Source organism: Chelonia mydas, chromosome 5 (assembly GCF_015237465.2).
Source record: "Chelonia mydas isolate rCheMyd1 chromosome 5, rCheMyd1.pri.v2, whole genome shotgun sequence".
Lineage (NCBI taxonomy): Eukaryota > Metazoa > Chordata > Testudines > Cheloniidae > Chelonia > Chelonia mydas.
In genome coordinates, this window is record NC_051245.2 from 56,495,425 (window position 1) to 56,513,249 (window position 17,825).

The 17,825-nt window shown below is 42.9% G+C and overlaps 1 protein-coding gene, 1 long non-coding RNA gene and 1 pseudogene across 4 annotated transcripts; 2 read left to right on the forward strand and 1 right to left on the reverse strand.

Annotated features, from left to right (window-relative positions):
* Positions 1-1,702: 1,702 nt before the first annotated feature.
* On the reverse strand, positions 1,703-9,586 carry LYSMD3 (LysM domain containing 3). 3 transcript variants are annotated; one of them, XM_037903220.2, is made up of 3 exons: positions 8,955-9,586; positions 8,398-8,670; positions 1,703-6,108 (listed from the first exon to the last, which is right to left on the reverse strand). In XM_037903220.2, the coding sequence occupies exons 2-3, from the start codon at positions 8,653-8,655 to the stop codon at positions 5,443-5,445; spliced, it is 924 nt and encodes a 307-aa protein (XP_037759148.1). In that variant the 5' UTR covers positions 8,656-8,670; positions 8,955-9,586; the 3' UTR covers positions 1,703-5,442. The 3 variants fall into 3 exon arrangements, with proteins under 3 accessions (XP_037759148.1, XP_037759149.1, XP_007054157.3); XM_037903221.2 differs by having other exon boundaries at positions 8,851-9,041; XM_007054095.4 differs by having other exon boundaries at positions 8,398-9,083.
* On the forward strand, positions 9,126-16,602 carry LOC122465901. The gene is made up of 3 exons (XR_006291036.1): positions 9,126-9,776; positions 12,346-12,530; positions 14,933-16,602. It is a non-coding gene; the product is annotated as an uncharacterized LOC122465901 (long non-coding RNA).
* On the forward strand, positions 11,233-11,361 carry LOC114021458 (annotated as a pseudogene).
* Positions 16,603-17,825: the final 1,223 nt, after the last annotated feature.

The following is a 17,825-nucleotide window of genomic DNA, read 5'->3' on the forward strand; positions in this document are numbered from 1 at the left end:
AGAGTATTTGAGGGCCTGAATGTACAGGAATGGGGTCATCAGTAGAGGTCGCTGAGGTACTCTTCAACACCATTGTCTCTCTCACATCACCATGAAGACTGAAGCTATTTCCTAACAATTCCAGACTCTGCCAGAAGCCAGGAATCATTCTAGTGTCAATCAACATGAAGACACTCAGGAAATAGAACTTAAACTGCATTTATGTCTTCAGAATGTGGAGAAAGATGAGGTGTAACGTTACAGACAAATATCTCCCATACTCACACCCACACTGCCCAGATCTCAGTGACTTGGAGAATTTGCTTATGTAGTTTACTGAAAACAATATGGTTGTGTTGATCAAGGGTGTTGTGTTAGCCAATTTAAGTTTGAGGATACCTTCATTGCCATTTTTTGTCTGTAGTCAAGCCTTGAACCCAAGGCTGCCTTTCAGTGACAAGGCACCAATAACTTAGTGGTAGCTTGCCATCTGTACATTGTACCACATGTACTCAGGTGATTCTGGAGTTATTTATGGCTTTCCCTTTAGACAGACCTCCTTTCATTCCATCCCTGCACAACTGGTGGGGGGAGATGTTGCATTACCCCCCCCCCCCCATAGAGAACTGTGGCTGTTATGGCTATAGTAGCTACCATGGCTGGTAGTGAATATGAATAACCATGCAGCTAACCACTGCAGGCATGACCATACCTTAGCACAGCCCTTTAAGAATAAAGCTTGGTAAAGTTATATTGTTCATTCTATTGAACGGGGTCTGATACAAGAATTGAACTGAGCAGCATGCCTCTGAAAGTCTACCTCTTATAGGGAAAGATGAAGACAATAGAGTTGAACTATACTGTTCAGGGTCTGAATGAAACATGGAACTACTTTTAAGATAGCATTCCAAATCGGCACTATCCCTTTAACTATATAGAATATGGTTAATATTCCCCAATGTTAGCAGAGTAAACAAAACATTGTTTACTTGGGTTTAAGAAAACTTCTGACTCTGGAGAACAATTTTACAAAGTAAAATGGGATTTCAGCTGCAAATTCCTAGGACAGTGGCAGGCGAACGTAGTACAGTATACCATTGGAAAGGTAGTTTTGCCAGCCTGTGAAAATGTTGGCATCTGAAAATTAGCTTCACTAGTAACTGGGTTACTTTTCTTGGGCTTGTTTTTTAAAACTGCTTCACTCACCTCATGAAGCTAATGGTTTTTAGAACATCCAAACTAGGTCAAGGGTAGTCATTTATCTGAAATTGAGAGTCTACTCATAGGGCAGTGATTCTTAAACTTTTGTACTGGTGACCCCTTTCCAATAGCAAGCCTCTGAGTGCAAACCCCCTTATATTTAAAAAGGGTTTTTAATTTATATTTAACACCATTATAAATGCTGGATGAAAAGCTGGATTTGGGGTGGAGGCTGACACCTCGCAACCCACTATGTAATAACCTTGAGACACTCTGAAGGGTCCCGACCCCCAATTTGAGAACCCCTGCAATAGGAGGTGAATAACCATACTGTAATGTCATAATACATATTAGATGTAAATATTCTACTGAGCTCTACACAATATATAAACAGAGATATTCACCAGCCTAAGGAGTTTAGTTTGAGGTTGTACATAGGCTAACCAATATCAGCCTGAGAGACAAGTGTGCAACTTCCTCAGGAAAGTAGATGCAGGGACAAGAACATACTGTCAAGTTCACGTTTCGCTGCAGACAAAAATATTTTATTAGAATGCTCAGAGCTCTCCCAAAACTATGAAGCAAGTAAAAGGAACAAAAGGTTTAATAAGAGGCTTACATCTTCAGCACTGCATTATTTCACATCTAATTACATTTTGTCCTGTATAAAATACTTTGTTATACAAAGACCATTTGTGGTAGTGTACTCCAAAATATATCAGATTTAAATAAAGCATTTACATATGTGCCAACAGTGCAATATGCACTTAGATTAAAAATTGACTTCCTGAGCAAACAATGTTTTGTATTTAATCTAAAGCATGATTTTTCACTTGAATTCACTGTGTAATAAATTTTTTCCCCAATTCCAACTTCCCTGTTAAAACAGCTTTGACAGGAGTCTGGCTTTACCACTTCACTTCTAACTATTAAGTGTGAATCTATATCACAAAGAGCAACCAGATAGTTATTCACTGCTACAGTTGATACTGCAGTATCTGCCATAGTAGTTTGGAAAACATAGTACAATTGCAACAGAACACCACCACCCACAGAGAAGCAAACTGAAATTAATGCAGGCAACTCCCTTTAATACTAACAGAAGTCCCATATTCAACGGAAACCTGTGTCAAACTCTGATAAAATTAACTTTCTGGTCTTAAAAATGCTGTTATATAAGCCAACTGAATGTTGCTCAGAACAAGAAGTTCTTTCTTAAGTATTTTTTCAAAACCAACTTTAAAAGGTAAGGTTTATACCTCTGCTGCAGCACGCTTTTTTTTTTTTTTTTTTATAAAAGGAAGAACTCATTGACAATAAGCCACAAGTCTTCTCAGACCTTAACTCAAACTTGTGGATTGTTTTATTTTATGTGAGATGTAGATAAACAAAAGCTCTCAGTATACAATGCCACAGAGCAACATAAGTAGCAACGTCTCTTTACTTGTATTTTAAAAGTATAGAACCCTTTCAGATTCTAATTCAAGGTATGACCAACTCTGACCCTTATAATTTATTACCAAAATTTTAATATTTTAGTATTTTCTTTTGGCTGCTCATGTGTGTATGCAATGAGTCACACTTACAGAAAATAACTAGTATGCAATGTATCTTTTGAAAATCCCAAACAAGCTGGTTTCATGTTGTTCAGCTTGTTAATAATTCTTTTGGGCCTTTTATTGTGATGAAAGGACCAATCTCTGACATTATAAAGAATTAACATTTTGTAGTTCCAAAACTAATCATTGACACAGTAGACAAGAGGCTAGTTAAGGCAAGCAGAAAAGCAAGCCTAAGTTTGTTCAGAGCACAGAATTGTATTCTATGCTTAAAGAGTTCCAGATCCTACATAGATATGATTTCTATTAAGGTACCTTAAAAGTAATGTTGAAATCCTAGATTAAAGCAATCAACTGTTTCTAAACTACAACTAGCTGTTTAATGTTTTGACCATAGAAGCAAAGCTGCTATTATGTTTGTAACAAGAGTTTTTGTAACTATTTCTAAAACAAATGTTAAATAATTCCTACTTGTATAGCTAGTTTGGTCCTCTCTGGAAGAAATTTTGCATGATCAAATTCTTCTGAGAGCTGCCACTTTAACAATTCAAAATAGCCCCAAAATAAAAATTCACTGGATCAAAGTGTACTTCCACCTACCATCAAATTTTAGACCACTTGAGCGTTAAAATGCAATTTTTGTTTTCTCAAGTTTTATAATTTCTAAATAAAAATAGTCAGTGAACCATGTTTGCCTCATTTAACAAGAGGCTCTATTTGCCCTCCTTAAAATCTGTAAGACATCAGATTTCTCAAACATGAGAAAAAGTGTTTGTAAGTACTGCATCTCTTAAAAATATGTCCATTTCTCAGAATCACTTATTTATACTGTACACTTGGTCAAGATGCTGTTTAAATACAAAACATAACATTGAAGGGAAGTATTTTTCACTCAAGTCTCTTTTGCTCCCAAAGTCTATCCGTTTATTCATATGGTGAAATAATTATGAGTGGAGGGTAACAGTGAGAACCTTGCTTCAGGGAGCAAATATGATGGGATTTAGTGTAAGTTTACGCACTAATTCAATTTTTAATAAATCTCCATGAAGGAATACCTCCCCTTTCCTCTTTAAAGAAAAATTAGTAAGTTCAAAACTCATTTCCGTCTTCTCTAGCTGTAAATTTCTTAGGAAAAATTTAGGTGACTGCTAAATGCAGGGACCAGCCTTCTTCAAGGGAAGAAATTTAAGAGCACAAGAATGGCTGACAAGGATCATGGGTGCAGTAAGGCACTGCCAGTAGCTGCACCCTCACTGCAGGCCAAATTTCTCTGCTAGATGCCACAGGGTTTCCCTCTGAAGTGTTGTGGGAGTGAGTCAGAAAAGATTGGTGCGTCTGAAGCCCTCCTACAGACTACCAGATTCGTCCACTCAGACACCTGAAACCACCAGCTGTTTCAACTGAGGAAAACCAGTTTTTTGCACTTTAAGATGTAACTAGGAGAGTGACATTTCCTTAATACTACAAAAAAGGTAAGGAGTCATTGAAGGAAATGCCAATCCCCTTGGATTGTTTTGCCATACAAGTAGTTGAACAGAAAACGACATGTTATTTAGCCAATTTCTAGTTCTTCAAGTTTAAGCAGCTAATTATTACACAGGACAAAGACTTCTGTCTCAACAACTGGATTGTGTTTAGGCATCAGAGCATAGCCTACTTATACACAAAGTGACCTCAAGCAAGCTTCTGAAGTACATTTAAAAAGAGTGCTTAGGAGTCTATTGACTGGAGCGCAGGCAGAAAATGAGACCCAGCCTGAACACTGGGCCTTACTTCAGTAAAGTAAATTTGCTTATACTCAAAAAGGAGGAATTTAATGAACTGCTTGGTTGTGCACTGATGGTGAAAAGCTCACCACCTTCTCTGAAATGTCTTTGCAATCTCACCACTTGATGTCTGTTACGTAAGGCAGTAGTCATAGTGCAAAAAAAAAAAAAAAGGTTCAACATAAGCAGTGCTCTATCAGTCTATGAAACTGAACGTAGTATATCTTTCTAGTTAGTCAACAGTAGCTCTCAGCCCAACATACTCATTTTCGTTTCAGGAAGTCTCACGCTGATCTAAGGAAAAAAGTGGTTTGAACTTTATATATGGAAAAGGTTTTACACACAGAATTTACACCAGCCATACACTAAATATGTATTCAGTGGTATATATTATGAAGCGGGAAGTAGATCTCTTCAGTTGACAGCGATACACTGGGATATGAAGATAGCCTCTCTAGCATTAAATATATTATAAATAAAGCATGAAACCATATTTATTTTAAATTAAACATGTTGAAGCAGATGCTTTCAGATAGCAAATTATAGTCAATTGTACTCATTTATGTCATGTTTGTCAGAACTGCACCTTAACAGCAATTGTTAATTAAAAACAAAACAAACCAAAACCAGGTTATATTTAAATAGAAAAAAGTGCAAAGCCTTTCAAAAAACACCTGTTTACATACATATTTATACCATGACAATCTCACATTAAACCTGGTAATGTCATCTGTCAACATGCTTGACAGTTTAAATGATCCACAGAAGGATTATCTCCTATGTAAATGTGGCAGGTTCCCACAACTATTTAAATAAAGGAAGCAAAGCATCCTTGTACTTTAATACTGCCCCAAAAGAAGGAATGTATACATCAGTCATATCTATTCTTTGCACTCCAGATGCATTTTGCATTCTCTGTTTCTCTCTTCGTCTGAAAGTTATGTTATGTGTCTATGAACAACAGTCTCCTGGGACTTTCCATTATAATGCTGAAGCTCTTCCTCACTCTCAACATTCATGATGTTGGCTGGATTTATTCCATTTTCAATTTGTTTTTGTTGTGATGGTGCTGTGACTAGTGAGTGGGCAGATTCCATTGTAGAATGGTGACTAACATCCACTTTCACTAAAACCTCATAATATAAGAGATAAAAAACTGGAGTTATTATACCAATCACCAACATTATCACCACTGCTGTCCACCATCCTATGCCCCAGTCTGCTCCATAATAGGGATCTTTCCGCTTTTTGGTTTTAGTATCAGGTTCAAAGCATATCTGCTGTGCAGATAAGGCAGAAACAACTTCATTAAGATTCTCTCTTTTTGTATCATTACACTTTACTATTTGTTCTATATCGCGATCCACTTCTTTCAAGAAGTTGCCAACAGTCTCATTACAGGAAAATGAATCAGAAGTTGGTGATGTTTCTTGGAATTCTGGGGAAAACTGAGTAGAAGATAAGGATCTTGAAACTTGCTTGCCTTTTGGAGAGCAATGAGTTTCAGTCAATAAACTGAACTTCTTCACTGGAATTTTGATAGATCTCAGTGCAAAAAAATCCTGGTCAGTGATAAGATTATTAATCCTCTTGATGTCTGCAACCTGAAGAAAAATAAATAAAGCAATGTAGTTTAAACATGAACAGATTTAATAAACCTGAAGAAGAGTTCTAGCCTCCCTGAGTGACAGTGTACACCCCCTAAAAGGGGAAATCCCACATTATAAATGGAACCCAATCAAAAATATTTTGATGCAAGACAGGGAATCAAAGTTCCAAATACAAATAAAATTTTTGAAACAGACAAGAACTGAAGTATAGACTGGAAGGCGGGAACTGTATTCTAATGCAAATAATCACTTTGACTCCCTCTGAACTTGGGGGAAAAAAGTCACTCAGCCTGTGTCTCATTAACTATTTATAAAAACAGAAATAATACTCCTCCTTCCCTTTCAAAGAAACGATGACCATTAGTTTACGAAGTGTTTTGCAAACAGACATACTATTACTGTAAAATGTGGTTTGGTTATTCTAGAACATCTAGGTAGATAGAAGTTCTCCTACTTTATAAAATCACCCTAATTCATCTAGTATAGTTCTTTCTTCTCTGCCTCTGTATTGCCAAGTGCAGCAATAGGCATAATTCAGGGCATTGTCTTCCTATGCCCCCTCTCTCTTTGAGAAAGGGCAGGGTTTCCTACAGATTTAAGAGCTCCGCTTATTAACTCTCACAAAAAATAGTCCAAGACAGCTACAAAAAAGTAAGCTTGTGAAGGGAGGGAGAGGAAATAAAATGGTTAAAGGGGTAGTTAAAAAAAATAGATTTCAGTTAAAACAAGTGTTCAGATACTTAACTTTTTTAAACTTTTCATCTTACAAGATAAAAGTTCCTCAGATTTGGTCTCTGCAGACAGGCTCTCTTCCCTCCCCACCAATCCCACACCCCCGAGAACAGGAGCAAAACATTTGAGAACAAGTAAATAAGGCTTCTGTTTCACTCACCAAGTTTTTTTATAATTGCTTTACAGTTAAAATGGCTAGAGAGTTGAATGTTTACATATTAGAACACCCCTGAGCATTCCCTAGAAAATTGTTTTTTATTGACCAAGGTATGAGCTTTTGAAAGCTGCATGAGCAAATGTAGCTCAGATTTTGTGCAAGTTTCTCACTACTCTGGTCAAGAAGGCTATACTACCACACATGTACAGCTACTTTAATTACAAAGTGAGAAATGTACTGAAGGTTCACCTTAGCTGAGGCAAGAGCTCTGCAGAAGCCCTTGGCTCAATACTAGTTGATTATGCAAGAGTGCCAAGAAGCTAAAGGCTACTCATGCAAGTTAAAATCCTAAAACTGGAGATGTTGCAAAGTTGGCAGCACCCTAAGGCGCATGTAAGAAGAGTGTTCTCTTGGCCCTCCTAAGGTGCATAGGGAGGGAGGTTAGTGGTGTCTGGCCAAATAGCTCCTAGTGAGGTTATTTACATGTGCTAATACCCATCTATGGCTAGTCTTCAGAATTTCAGAGTCCTGGAGAGCAAAGTTACTTATTTTCTCTTTATTTTTCTTTCTAAAAAATTAAAGTACCATACGAAAACTTTTAGTGAGCACTGCTGTTATACTGTCAGGCATCCAAATCAAGAAACATCTCCATGCAGGCTGCTCTATTACAAGTCTGCCCACTTGTGGCTATGCACTGTCGTACAGACTTCAGATGCAGCCGCACATTCTCTCTCAGACACACCACACTTTTTCCCAAAATGCATAACATCCGGGAAATGCTTTCAAGAATAAAATCTGTAAAATGTGGTATGAAGATTTGGAATGAAAATGTGACGACAATACATGCCTTACAATATTAAGTCCTTTTGTTGTAGTCTTATGTGCTGTTGAAGAGTTATCATATATTAACCCAGAGGGAGCTACAGTTCAGAGATGTGCAGTGTCAGCATATTTTACACACAGTAAAGTTTTTAATCATTCTAGGTTCTATTTGGATGAAAGGTGCTACTGTACATACATTCAAGATTATAGCCAAGCCAATAGTTTAAAACATTAAAGCCTTTTTCTATATCATAAGGCATATACTAATATTTTGTAGCATTTCTTTAGTCATTCACGCGGAGTACATTTTCCAGGTCCAAAGAGAGCTCTGTATGGCTCATAAAGCTTGTCTCTCTCACCAACAGAAGTTGTCCGATAAAGATATTACCTCGCCCACCTTGTCAGCCTTAGCTTGGGTATTTCTTGCTTTCGGGGGGCTTAAATACTCATGCATCTTAGCATTTCTGTTGTGTAGTTTCTGTAGGGAACACTCTACACGTCCCGCTGGGCCTGAGCGGCTCGTGGGCAAAATGACAAACCGCGTTGGGAACCGCTCTGTACACGAGACTTACCGAGCAACAATACTGCAGCGCTATCGCGTTTAACGTCTCGCCTTCCTGGATGTCCTTCGTTAGTAGCACAATATCATCCAGACGGTCTCGCGAGGTGCTTCGTCGCACCTTCTCCCTCCCTCTTGGGCGCAGCTCGGACACCTCCCCGTCCTCCTCCTGCGCCTCGCCGTCCGCCTGGAGGCCGTTTCCAAACGGGTAGGCGCGGCTGCCGCCCGCGGCGGGCAGGGCTCCGGCCGGGGGCTGGTTCCTCCCGGCCATTCTCTCGGGAAGCCTCTAACGACAACAGAGAAACACCTGCCACCCGGGGCAAAGCCTTCAACCGCGCCCAGCGCCCCTCGCCCACCCGCTGCGCTGGTTCCCGGCGCCCAATCAGCAGCCGAGGCCTGCGCACGGCGCTGCACATGTGGCGTTACACTGGGGACGGGCGGAGGCTCTGCCGCGGCGGGCTGGTACCTGGTCCCCCCACCGCCGCCGATGCCAGGGGTCGCGGGGCTCAGGGCGGCCGTGCCGGTCCCTCTCCGCGGGGAGGAGCAGGGCCAGGGCGAGGCAGCACCTACCTGCCGCTCCCCCAGGAACTCTTCATTGCAATGGCGGCGGCGGGCGGCCGCTCACCGGTTCCTTCCGCGCGGGGCGGCCCGTGGCAGTCGCCACGTCCGCAAAGTGACCCCGCCCCCGGTCCCGCCCCGCGCACGCTTAAAGCCTTCCGCGCATGCGCATTGAGTAAGGGACGCTGTAGAACGGCGGTCGCCTGTTCTCTGGGCCGCGGGAGCTGTTCGCTGCGGCCCGCCCCCTATAGACACGGTGCCGAGGGCCGTACACCGAGCGCAGCCGCCACCGGGGCCAGGGCTATGGAACAGGCGTGTCCCCGGGGGCCGACCCGGCCGAGGGGGCGGGGTGCCTGGGTTCCCCGAGCCAAGCGCTGGGGCAGGGCGCCTGGCAGCGGTGCCCGCTCCGAGCGTCTAAAGATCACGAGACTGGCCCCAGGATCCCGGGGGTTTGCAAGGGACACCAGTGGGGGTGGGTGATTTTGGCCCCAAAGCAGGCACGCTGCTTGGACCCGAGATCAAACTGTAGAGTTGTGCCCACGCTATAAAATGCTGCTGGGTGGGGCGGAGTCTCCAGCCTGAACCCGGCCCTGAACAATTTGAATGAGTTAACCTGGTGCCCCAGGTCTGCCCAGCCGGGAATTGTACATCGCCGCCCAGTGACGCGTTTGGCCCTCACTGCTCTCCGACTCCTTCTGCAGTTCTAGTGCTTCTCCACATCCCCTTCCGGGTCTGAAATGGGAGGCAGATCCTGGGGCTCTTCTCCCCTTTCCCAGACCTGGATTGCAGGGGTGAAGATGGAGGGCATCGAGCCTGCCAACCAGTTTATTACAGGTGAGAAAAGGGGAATAAAGCCTCCCTGAGCAGTTGGATATATTTCAGGTTTCAGAATAGCAGCCGTGTTAGTCTGTATCTGCAAAAAGAACGGGAGTACTTGTGGCACCTTATAGACTAACAGATTTATTTGAGCATAAACTTTTGTGAGCTACAGCCCACTTCATTGGATGCATGCACTGGAAAATACAGTGGAGAGATTTATATACATAGAGAACATGAAACAATGGGTGTTACCATACACACTGTAACAAGAGAGCTCAGGTAAGGTGAGCTATTACCAGTAGGAGAGCAGGGGGAGGACCTTTTGTAGTGATAATCAAGATGGGCAATTTCCAGCAGTTAACAAGAATGTGCAAGGCACATGATGGCATATATCACATAGGTAGATGTGCACGAGCCTCTGATAGTGTGGCTGATGTGATTAGGCCCTATAATGGTGTCCTCTGAATAGATATGTGGACACAGTTGGCAACGGGCTTTGTTGCAAGGATAGGTTCCTGGATTAGTGGTTCTGTTGTGTGGTGTGTGGTTGCTGGTGAGTATTTGCTTCAGGTTGGGGGGCTGTCTGTAAGCAAGGATTGGCCTGTCTCCCAAGATCTGTGAGAGTGATGGATCGTCCTTCAGGATAGGTTGTAGATCCTTGATGATGCGTTGGAGAGGTTTTAGTTGGGGGCTGAAGGTGATGGCTAGTGGCGTTCTGTTATTTTCGTTGTTGGGCCTGTCCTGTAGTAGGTAACTTCTGGAGCTACACTATCAGAGGCTCGTTCACCTGCACATCTGCCAATGTGATATATGCCATCATGTGCCAGCAATGCCCCTCTGCCATGTACATTGGCCAAACTGGACAGTCTCTACATAAAAGAATAAATGGACACAAATCAGACGTCAAGAATTATAACATTCAAAAACCAGTCAGAGAACACTTCACTCTCTTTGGTCACTTGATTACAGACCAAATCTGTAATTACAGACCAAATCTGGCAATTCTTCAAAAAAAAACCTTCAAAAACAGACTCCAATGAGAGACTGCTGAATTGGAATTAATTTGCAAACTGGATACAATTAACTTAGGCTTGAATAGAGACTGGGAGTGGATGGGTCATTACACAAAGTAAAACTATTTCCCCACGTTTCTTTCCCCCCCACCCCTACTGTTCTTCACATGTTCTTGTCAACTGCTGGAAATGGCCCACCTTGATTATCACTACAAAAGGCTCCCCCACCTCCCGCTCTCCTGCTGGCAATAGCTCACCTTTCCTGATCACTCTTGTTACAGTGTGTACGGTAACACCCATTGTTTCATGTTCTCTGTGTATATAAATCTCCCCACTGTATTTTCCACTGTATGCATCCGATGAAGTGAGCTGTAGCTCATGAAAGCTTATGCTCAAATAAATTTGTTAGGAAATATTTCAGCTCCCTCTTCCTCTCTTGTAAAAATGGTGTCCGCTGCTCCCTTTGCCCTCTCGCCTACCCAAAAACTCCTCTGCTGTATAAATCTTTCTCCTTTTACTAAAGAATTCCGTGGAGAGAAACAGTTACGAGTTTCTACCCAATTTTTTTTAGAGAGAGAAAGCTCTGCCCAGGTCTTGCATTAGCTCTGGTTGGCTGCTTTTTCCTAGGAAGCAGAAAAGTGGGGAAGGCTAGACTGACCACGTTCCCAAATGACACCAAGGTAGGAGCTTCTGGTCTAGATCACTGAAGTGCCTTCAGCAGGGGCCAAAATTGTGGTGTACAAATCACAACAGTTGGCAAGATTGGGGTTGGGCCAGACAGTGGAGGTACACGTTAAACCAATCAAATGTTGCCAACCACAAGTGTTCAAAAATTCTGAAGAAAGAATCATGAGATTGTAAAAAATAACACATTTTGGATAACAACAAAATAACTTTTGATTTGTCTTCTCATTTTGAGCCTTTAAGCCTAAGGTTCACATTTTCAAGCTTTTCTTTGCGACAAAGTCAGGAGGGCTAGAAATTTCCAAAGAAAGGTGAAATTCTTAAGTAGTCACATGACTTCAGGTCCAGGTTTTTAAGAAAAACTTTTGAGTATCATGATACAACTGCAAGAGTTGGCAACATGTGGTCAGTGTTTTGAGTGTAACATAGGAGGTTAGACCCAGCTCAACAAGTGGCTTTGTCGGCATTAGTCTGTTGATACACAAAACAAAAATAATGTATTGCCTGTTACTGTTCTTTCCTTGAACATGTCCACAAATTAGAGTTGCTGCCTTTTTGGAATTTGCCTTGCAGAATAAACTTCAATGCATAATACCATTGTGACACAACATCATGACTGTTTGCTAGAGTTTTTAGAAAGAGCTGACGGTCCCAGTTATGGGTGGGAAAGGAGGTTTTGTAGGTGGCTGTTTGCGGAGTTCCTGTTAAAATGGTCATTTTAATTATTTTATTAGAACACTAATGATGTATTAGGTCATCTAGAACCTGGTATAGTGTCTTAATTTAAATATAAATAAAATACATTGCAATGTGGTAACATTGTAAAATAAGGTTGTGATGCAGTGTGATATTTAAATCACAACAATGTAATGATGTTTTGACAATAGATTTTTCCTGGAAGCATTGCTTGAAGGATGTGAAATTGCCTCAGGAAAGTGGGGATGGCTCACACAAAATTCTGGATACTCTATAGTAATCGTAATCCATTTAGAAAGTCTTAAGGGAAATGATGCCAATAAGAAAATCAGAAGTTGCAAGCATCAAAGGAGATTTTCTGTCCAGAGCAATTAAGGTGCAGTACCAAGGAAGAGAGATATCATGTAAAAGAACATAAACATAGTGGGCTGTATTCTCAGGTGCACTGCAGAAGTATATGATAGGAGTTAAATATGTGTTGGGCCCAAGGAAGGGCACAGGCCGTGCAGGAGTGATTCTGCACCATTTTAAAGCAAGCATAGTGGCACACTGCAGAGCTCATCTGCTAGCAGTGTTAATGGAAAATTGTGCATGTCCAGTACAAAATTGGGAGTGATCAAAATAAGCTAATTTATGGGCATCTTCATCTCAGCATTAGGTGTAACATAGCTCTAGCTACCCAGAGCCATCTTTAAACTACTATAAGCCCTTGTGCAACCAGGGGAATTTCTTAAATGAACTTAGGGAGCCTAACAATGTTATGTTTCCCCACAGTCCTTTTTCTTCCTTGCAAAGTCTATTTGGTAGCATCTTCCCAATACTTAGCCAAATCATTAGATTAGTTGTTTTAAGAGCTATTTCTTGTTATGGACCAGATCTCTAACTGGTGTAAGCTATCATAGCTCCGTTGAAGTCCCTCTGTGTATAAGCAGCTTTCATGCACCAGTTTCAATTGCTAGTCAGTTACCTAAATGAACCTGTATCTGCCTCAATATGGTCTTCTGTAATACAAGCAACAGCAAATGGTGGGAAGGTTAAATCCTCCTCCAACTACATTAATAGACCATGTAGGAAGTTTTATGCAAGCTGACAATATTGGGTTAATTATCTACAAACCAAGATTTTCTTATGGTATCTCCAGGTGACAGAAAATAGTAGTAACAAGGGAGTGGGAATTTCAGCTATTAAGAAGTGTCACTGGACTCTTGGCAAGGAATGTCTGAAACACCGACTCGTCTTTAAAAAGGAAGCTTTCAGCAATAGAAATGAAACAACTGTCATTGTCGGTAGCTGGGAAACTGGCAATTCAGATTCCATTCATGTTGCTGAAAGATTGTTTTATAAGATTGGTCAGAGTAGTGGGTGGACCTTGAGAGGGCACACTTCATACTCAGTAACACCTACAGCTGAGTTTGATGATTATTCCAGCATAAACTACTGATGGCATATTGTGTTGAAAATGGCACATTTTTCTTTAGTCTTTGGGTGGTGGGGTACAAGGAAGGTCAGGGCAGGGAATTCCACCATTTCTTTTATCTAGCGGTGCACCATCAGGGCGAAAGAGAACTGCCGAAGCAGCACTTTCCCTCGGAAAAAAAAAGTACTGGAGTTTGGTTTGACCCCACTACACCCCTGTCTGTAACCATTTGTAACTAGTGACATTTTCCCATCAATATACAAAAGGATATATTCCCAACTTGATGAGCAGGATGGTAGCTGCACAGCTACTATGAATGCTAATGGGAAAACCGCCTTTCTCCATCCCTCTATAAGTTACTTTGCATATCCTAATAGCGCATACTCAACGAGCAACAAGGTCAGTGTTAATCACTACATGGCATTCCAAGTGCAACTGCAGCAGGCTCTCCACCCTTTCCTTTGGACATGTTGTGTCCAACGTTGCTTGAACGGAGAAGAAGCAAGGAAATACAGTCCCACTGGGAACAATAGAAGTATTATAAGAAAGGATTCAAGAAGGAAAGGAGGTAAGGAATTGAGATGGGGGAAAGCTGATACCTTTTCTGAGTCATCCTCAGTAAATAATCACGTTTTGTCTTTCTGACAATACATGCATGTTACTTTCCCCTACTATATTGTAAATTACTAGCATTTTATAGTTAAAGACATAGGCCAAGATTTCAACTTTGGTGCTTAAAGTTAGGCATCTAAATACATATTATAATCCCCTGAATGAAAGGGCATGTTAGAATACGGGTAATTAAGAGATTCACTCAGATATGTACACCCAGAGGCAATCTTACAGTGGTGCATCTCCCTCTGCTCCACACTTGGGATTACCATTTAAGGGAAAAAAGAAAAGGAGTACTTGTGGCACCTTAGAGACTAACCAATTTATTTGAGCATAAGCTTTCGTGAGCTACAGCTCACTTCATTGGATGCATTCAGTGGAAAATACAGGGAGGAGATTTATATACACAGAACATGAAAAAATGGGTGTTATCATACACACTGTAAGGAGAGTGATCACTTAAGATGAGCTGTTACCAGCAGGGTACCTTTTCTTTTTGCGAATACAGACTAACATGGCTGCTACTCTGAAACCTGTCATTTAAGGGAGTTAGAGGAGGCAAATGCAACAATGTGAAGTCCCTGGTAGGAGAGCTCCAGTGGAACCAAGCTGTCCAGCCAATGTCTTCTTACAGGACTTAAAGGGAGGAAGCCTGCAAAAACATAATACAGCTTGGATCTGTAATACATTTCTGGGGGACTCAGTGTGGCATAAGACAAGTCTTTCCTCTGCTTTCCATTTCTTCCCAGGCTTGCTCAGCACATGCTCTCCCACCAGATCCCCAGACCTAAAGAGAGCCTTTGGCAGGATCTCAGAGAAGTGGGAAACACTGCCATACAACTAGCTACCTCACCACCTCCCCCTTTTCTACATGGGAAGTGAAGATTTTTATACAGAAGGGAATTATTGGGTTCTAAGATTTCCAGGGCTCCCCCTGCTGGCAGATTGCTGTGAGGGGACTCAACATCCCTGTGGTAGCATCTGTCACAGGACAGCCTGCACAAGCCCACCTGCATCTGAAGGTCCTTCCCCCAGCCTTGTGGGAGGGACCACTGGACCTGGGAACCAACTGAATACGTGGGACAACTAATAAATAACAGGGTTAGGAGTGAAAGTCACAGGTTCAAGATTGGGGATACCGAGCAGAGAACCCTGGAGAGTGCCCACTGCTCCTCAAAGCTGTCTAGGGAGCCAGCAGATGCCACCCAGAGGAACTCTGCCTGGATGCGTGAGACCAGGGAGGAGAGGAAATAGGCCCCACTGTTGCAGAGCACCTGCCTTAGTGGAAATCCAGCCTTGTGGGTGGGACCACTGGACCCAGGAACAACTAAGGAATAACTGAGTCAGTAGTGAAGGTCACAGTTCAAAACTAGGGATCCAGAGGGGGACACCGAGTAGAGAACCCTGGAGAGCGCCCACTGCTCCTCAAAGTTGTCTAAGGAGCCAGCGGACACTGCCCAGAGGAACTCTGCCCATATGCATGAGACCAGGGAGGAACGGAAATAGGCCCCACAGTCGCAGAGCACCTGCCCTGTTACAGGACCGGGAGATCTTGGGCTAGTCTGCCCTATTAATTAGCACCACCTTTGTGATAATTAGCTGCTTCCCAGCCTGAGGGGTGGATGGAATGAATGGGGTCAAGTGTTAGCCTGATGAACACCTGGGCTGTATTAAAAGGACTGAGTCTGAGAGAAGGGAAGAGGAACTACAGTAAGCTGGTTAGGTGCTATGGGAGGCCCTAGAGATAGTGTTTGCAAGAAACAGGGAGGTCCCTGAAGGAAGCTTCTGGAGTCTCCTGGGAAGGAAGGCAGTCAGACCTTGCTAATAAAGGGTTGTCAGCGAGAAAGCCCTAGGAGGCAGTGCTCAGCTAGAAGAGCAAAGAAGAACTATGCAGAGAACAGGAGTAGGGGCAAAAAGCAGGGAATTTCAGTGAGTCGTAGACTGTGAGAGGGGCTCTTGGGAAAGCAGCCTGGAAGTCAATGCTCTGTAACAGAGCAGGGAAGGAATTAAAGGTAGCCCAGAAGGGGCTGAGAACCAATCCCAGAGGACAAGCTGATGTAGCTCACAAGGGGCAGAATAACTGTTTAGACGTTCTCTTTGGACTTTTGTTACACTGAAAGGGGACTAAATTTGGAAGGTGACCTGACTGGAGGACTGGGACCTGGAAGCTGCTGTAAAATCAGCATGGCAAATAGCAGTCCTGATTATAAGAACTCCTGCAACACCATGTCCTGGCTTGAGGGGTTCTGGGATGGTGAGTTCTGCCCTATTCCAGGGTGATGCTCTGTATCTCAGGGGAACCCCCCTGAACCCCCATGTTCATCCTTATAATATGATTGTGTGGTATGCAATGCAAAGTTTGTCATGTCGGGTATCTTCAGAAGGTTCATGATGCACTGAGCATTGTTGTTATAGTAATGTTATAAGGTGTAATTTCATGTATATAGTTATGAGGCTGAAAATGTGTCCTCCTGGCTTAAAACAAGCCCAAGCAAAACTCTCCAGGAGCAGAGGGGCAGTGCACACTTCATCAGGGCATGTATGGGCATGAGGCTGGGCACCTAGCCCAGCCTCATAGGAACAAAGGACACTGGCCTAGGCAGCAACAGAGGATCTGTTGGGCTCTCGAGTGAGTCACTCCCCTTCCCTTGGTCAGTTTGGGACTATGATGAGGTAATGCGTACCTGACTCTGAAATGGGGAGGCAAAGCCAAGAGGGAAGAAAGAACATGATAAAAGGGGAGATGCTTGCCATGCTCTCTCTCTTCCACCTCCATCTGCAGACACCACCACCAAGCAGCTGAAGCACTGATCAAAGGGAAGAGCCAGGCTGAAGGGCAACCAGCCAGCCTGGGGTGAGAAGCATCTAAGTTTGTAATGGCAGCGAAAGTGTTAAGATCAGCTTAGAATGTGCTTTGCTTTTATATCATTTGACCAAATCTGACTTCTTGTGCTTTGGCGTATAATCACTTAAAATCTGTCTTTTGTAGTTTGGTAAATTTGTTTGTTTTTATCCTACCTGAAGCAGTGCGTTTGTTCTGAAGCGTGTCAGAGACTCCTCTTGGGATAACAAGCCTGGTACGTATCAATTTCTTTGTTAAATTGATGAACTCAAATAAGCTTGCAGCGTCCAGCGGGTATAACTGGACACTGCAAGATGGAGGTTCCTAGGGTTGTGTCTGGGACCAGAGATATTGACTAGTGTCATTCGGTTGCACAATCCAACAGCGGCTGGCCAAAAGTGCTCACTCACGTAGCTGGGAGCAGCTTACATGCTAGAGGCTGTTCGTGAACAGCCTAGGAGTGTGGGTTCTCGCAGCAGAGCAGGGTAAAACTGGCTCCCAGAGTCAAGTATTGGAGTGACCTAGGAGATCACCGGTCCAGATAACACCAGGGGAATGTCACACAGGGTCCCTAGGCACACTGTTGGGGGTGCAGATTCTCTAGCGTCCCATTGTGAGGGCTTAGACCAGGGATGGGTAATAATTTTAGCAGGGGGGCCACTCCACAAATTTTGGTAAGTCGTCGTGGCGCGCATTTCTACTGTATTAATGGAGCAGATGCAGGGTCTGGGAGGGAGTTTGGGAGCAGGAGGGAGCACCAGGCTGGTGCAGAGTGTTGGGGTGCAGGGGAGGGTGACGGG

Excerpts from the sequence above, each read along its gene's own strand:
- LYSMD3 (XM_037903220.2), bottom strand. The coding sequence starts at position 8,655 with ATGGCCGGGAGGAACCAGCCCCCGGCCGGAGCCCTGCCCGCCGCGGGC. Across the intron at positions 6,109-8,397 it reads CGCTGCAGTATTGTTGCTCG|GTTGCAGACATCAAGAGGAT; the intron begins GTAAGTCTCGTG and ends ATTTTTCTTCAG.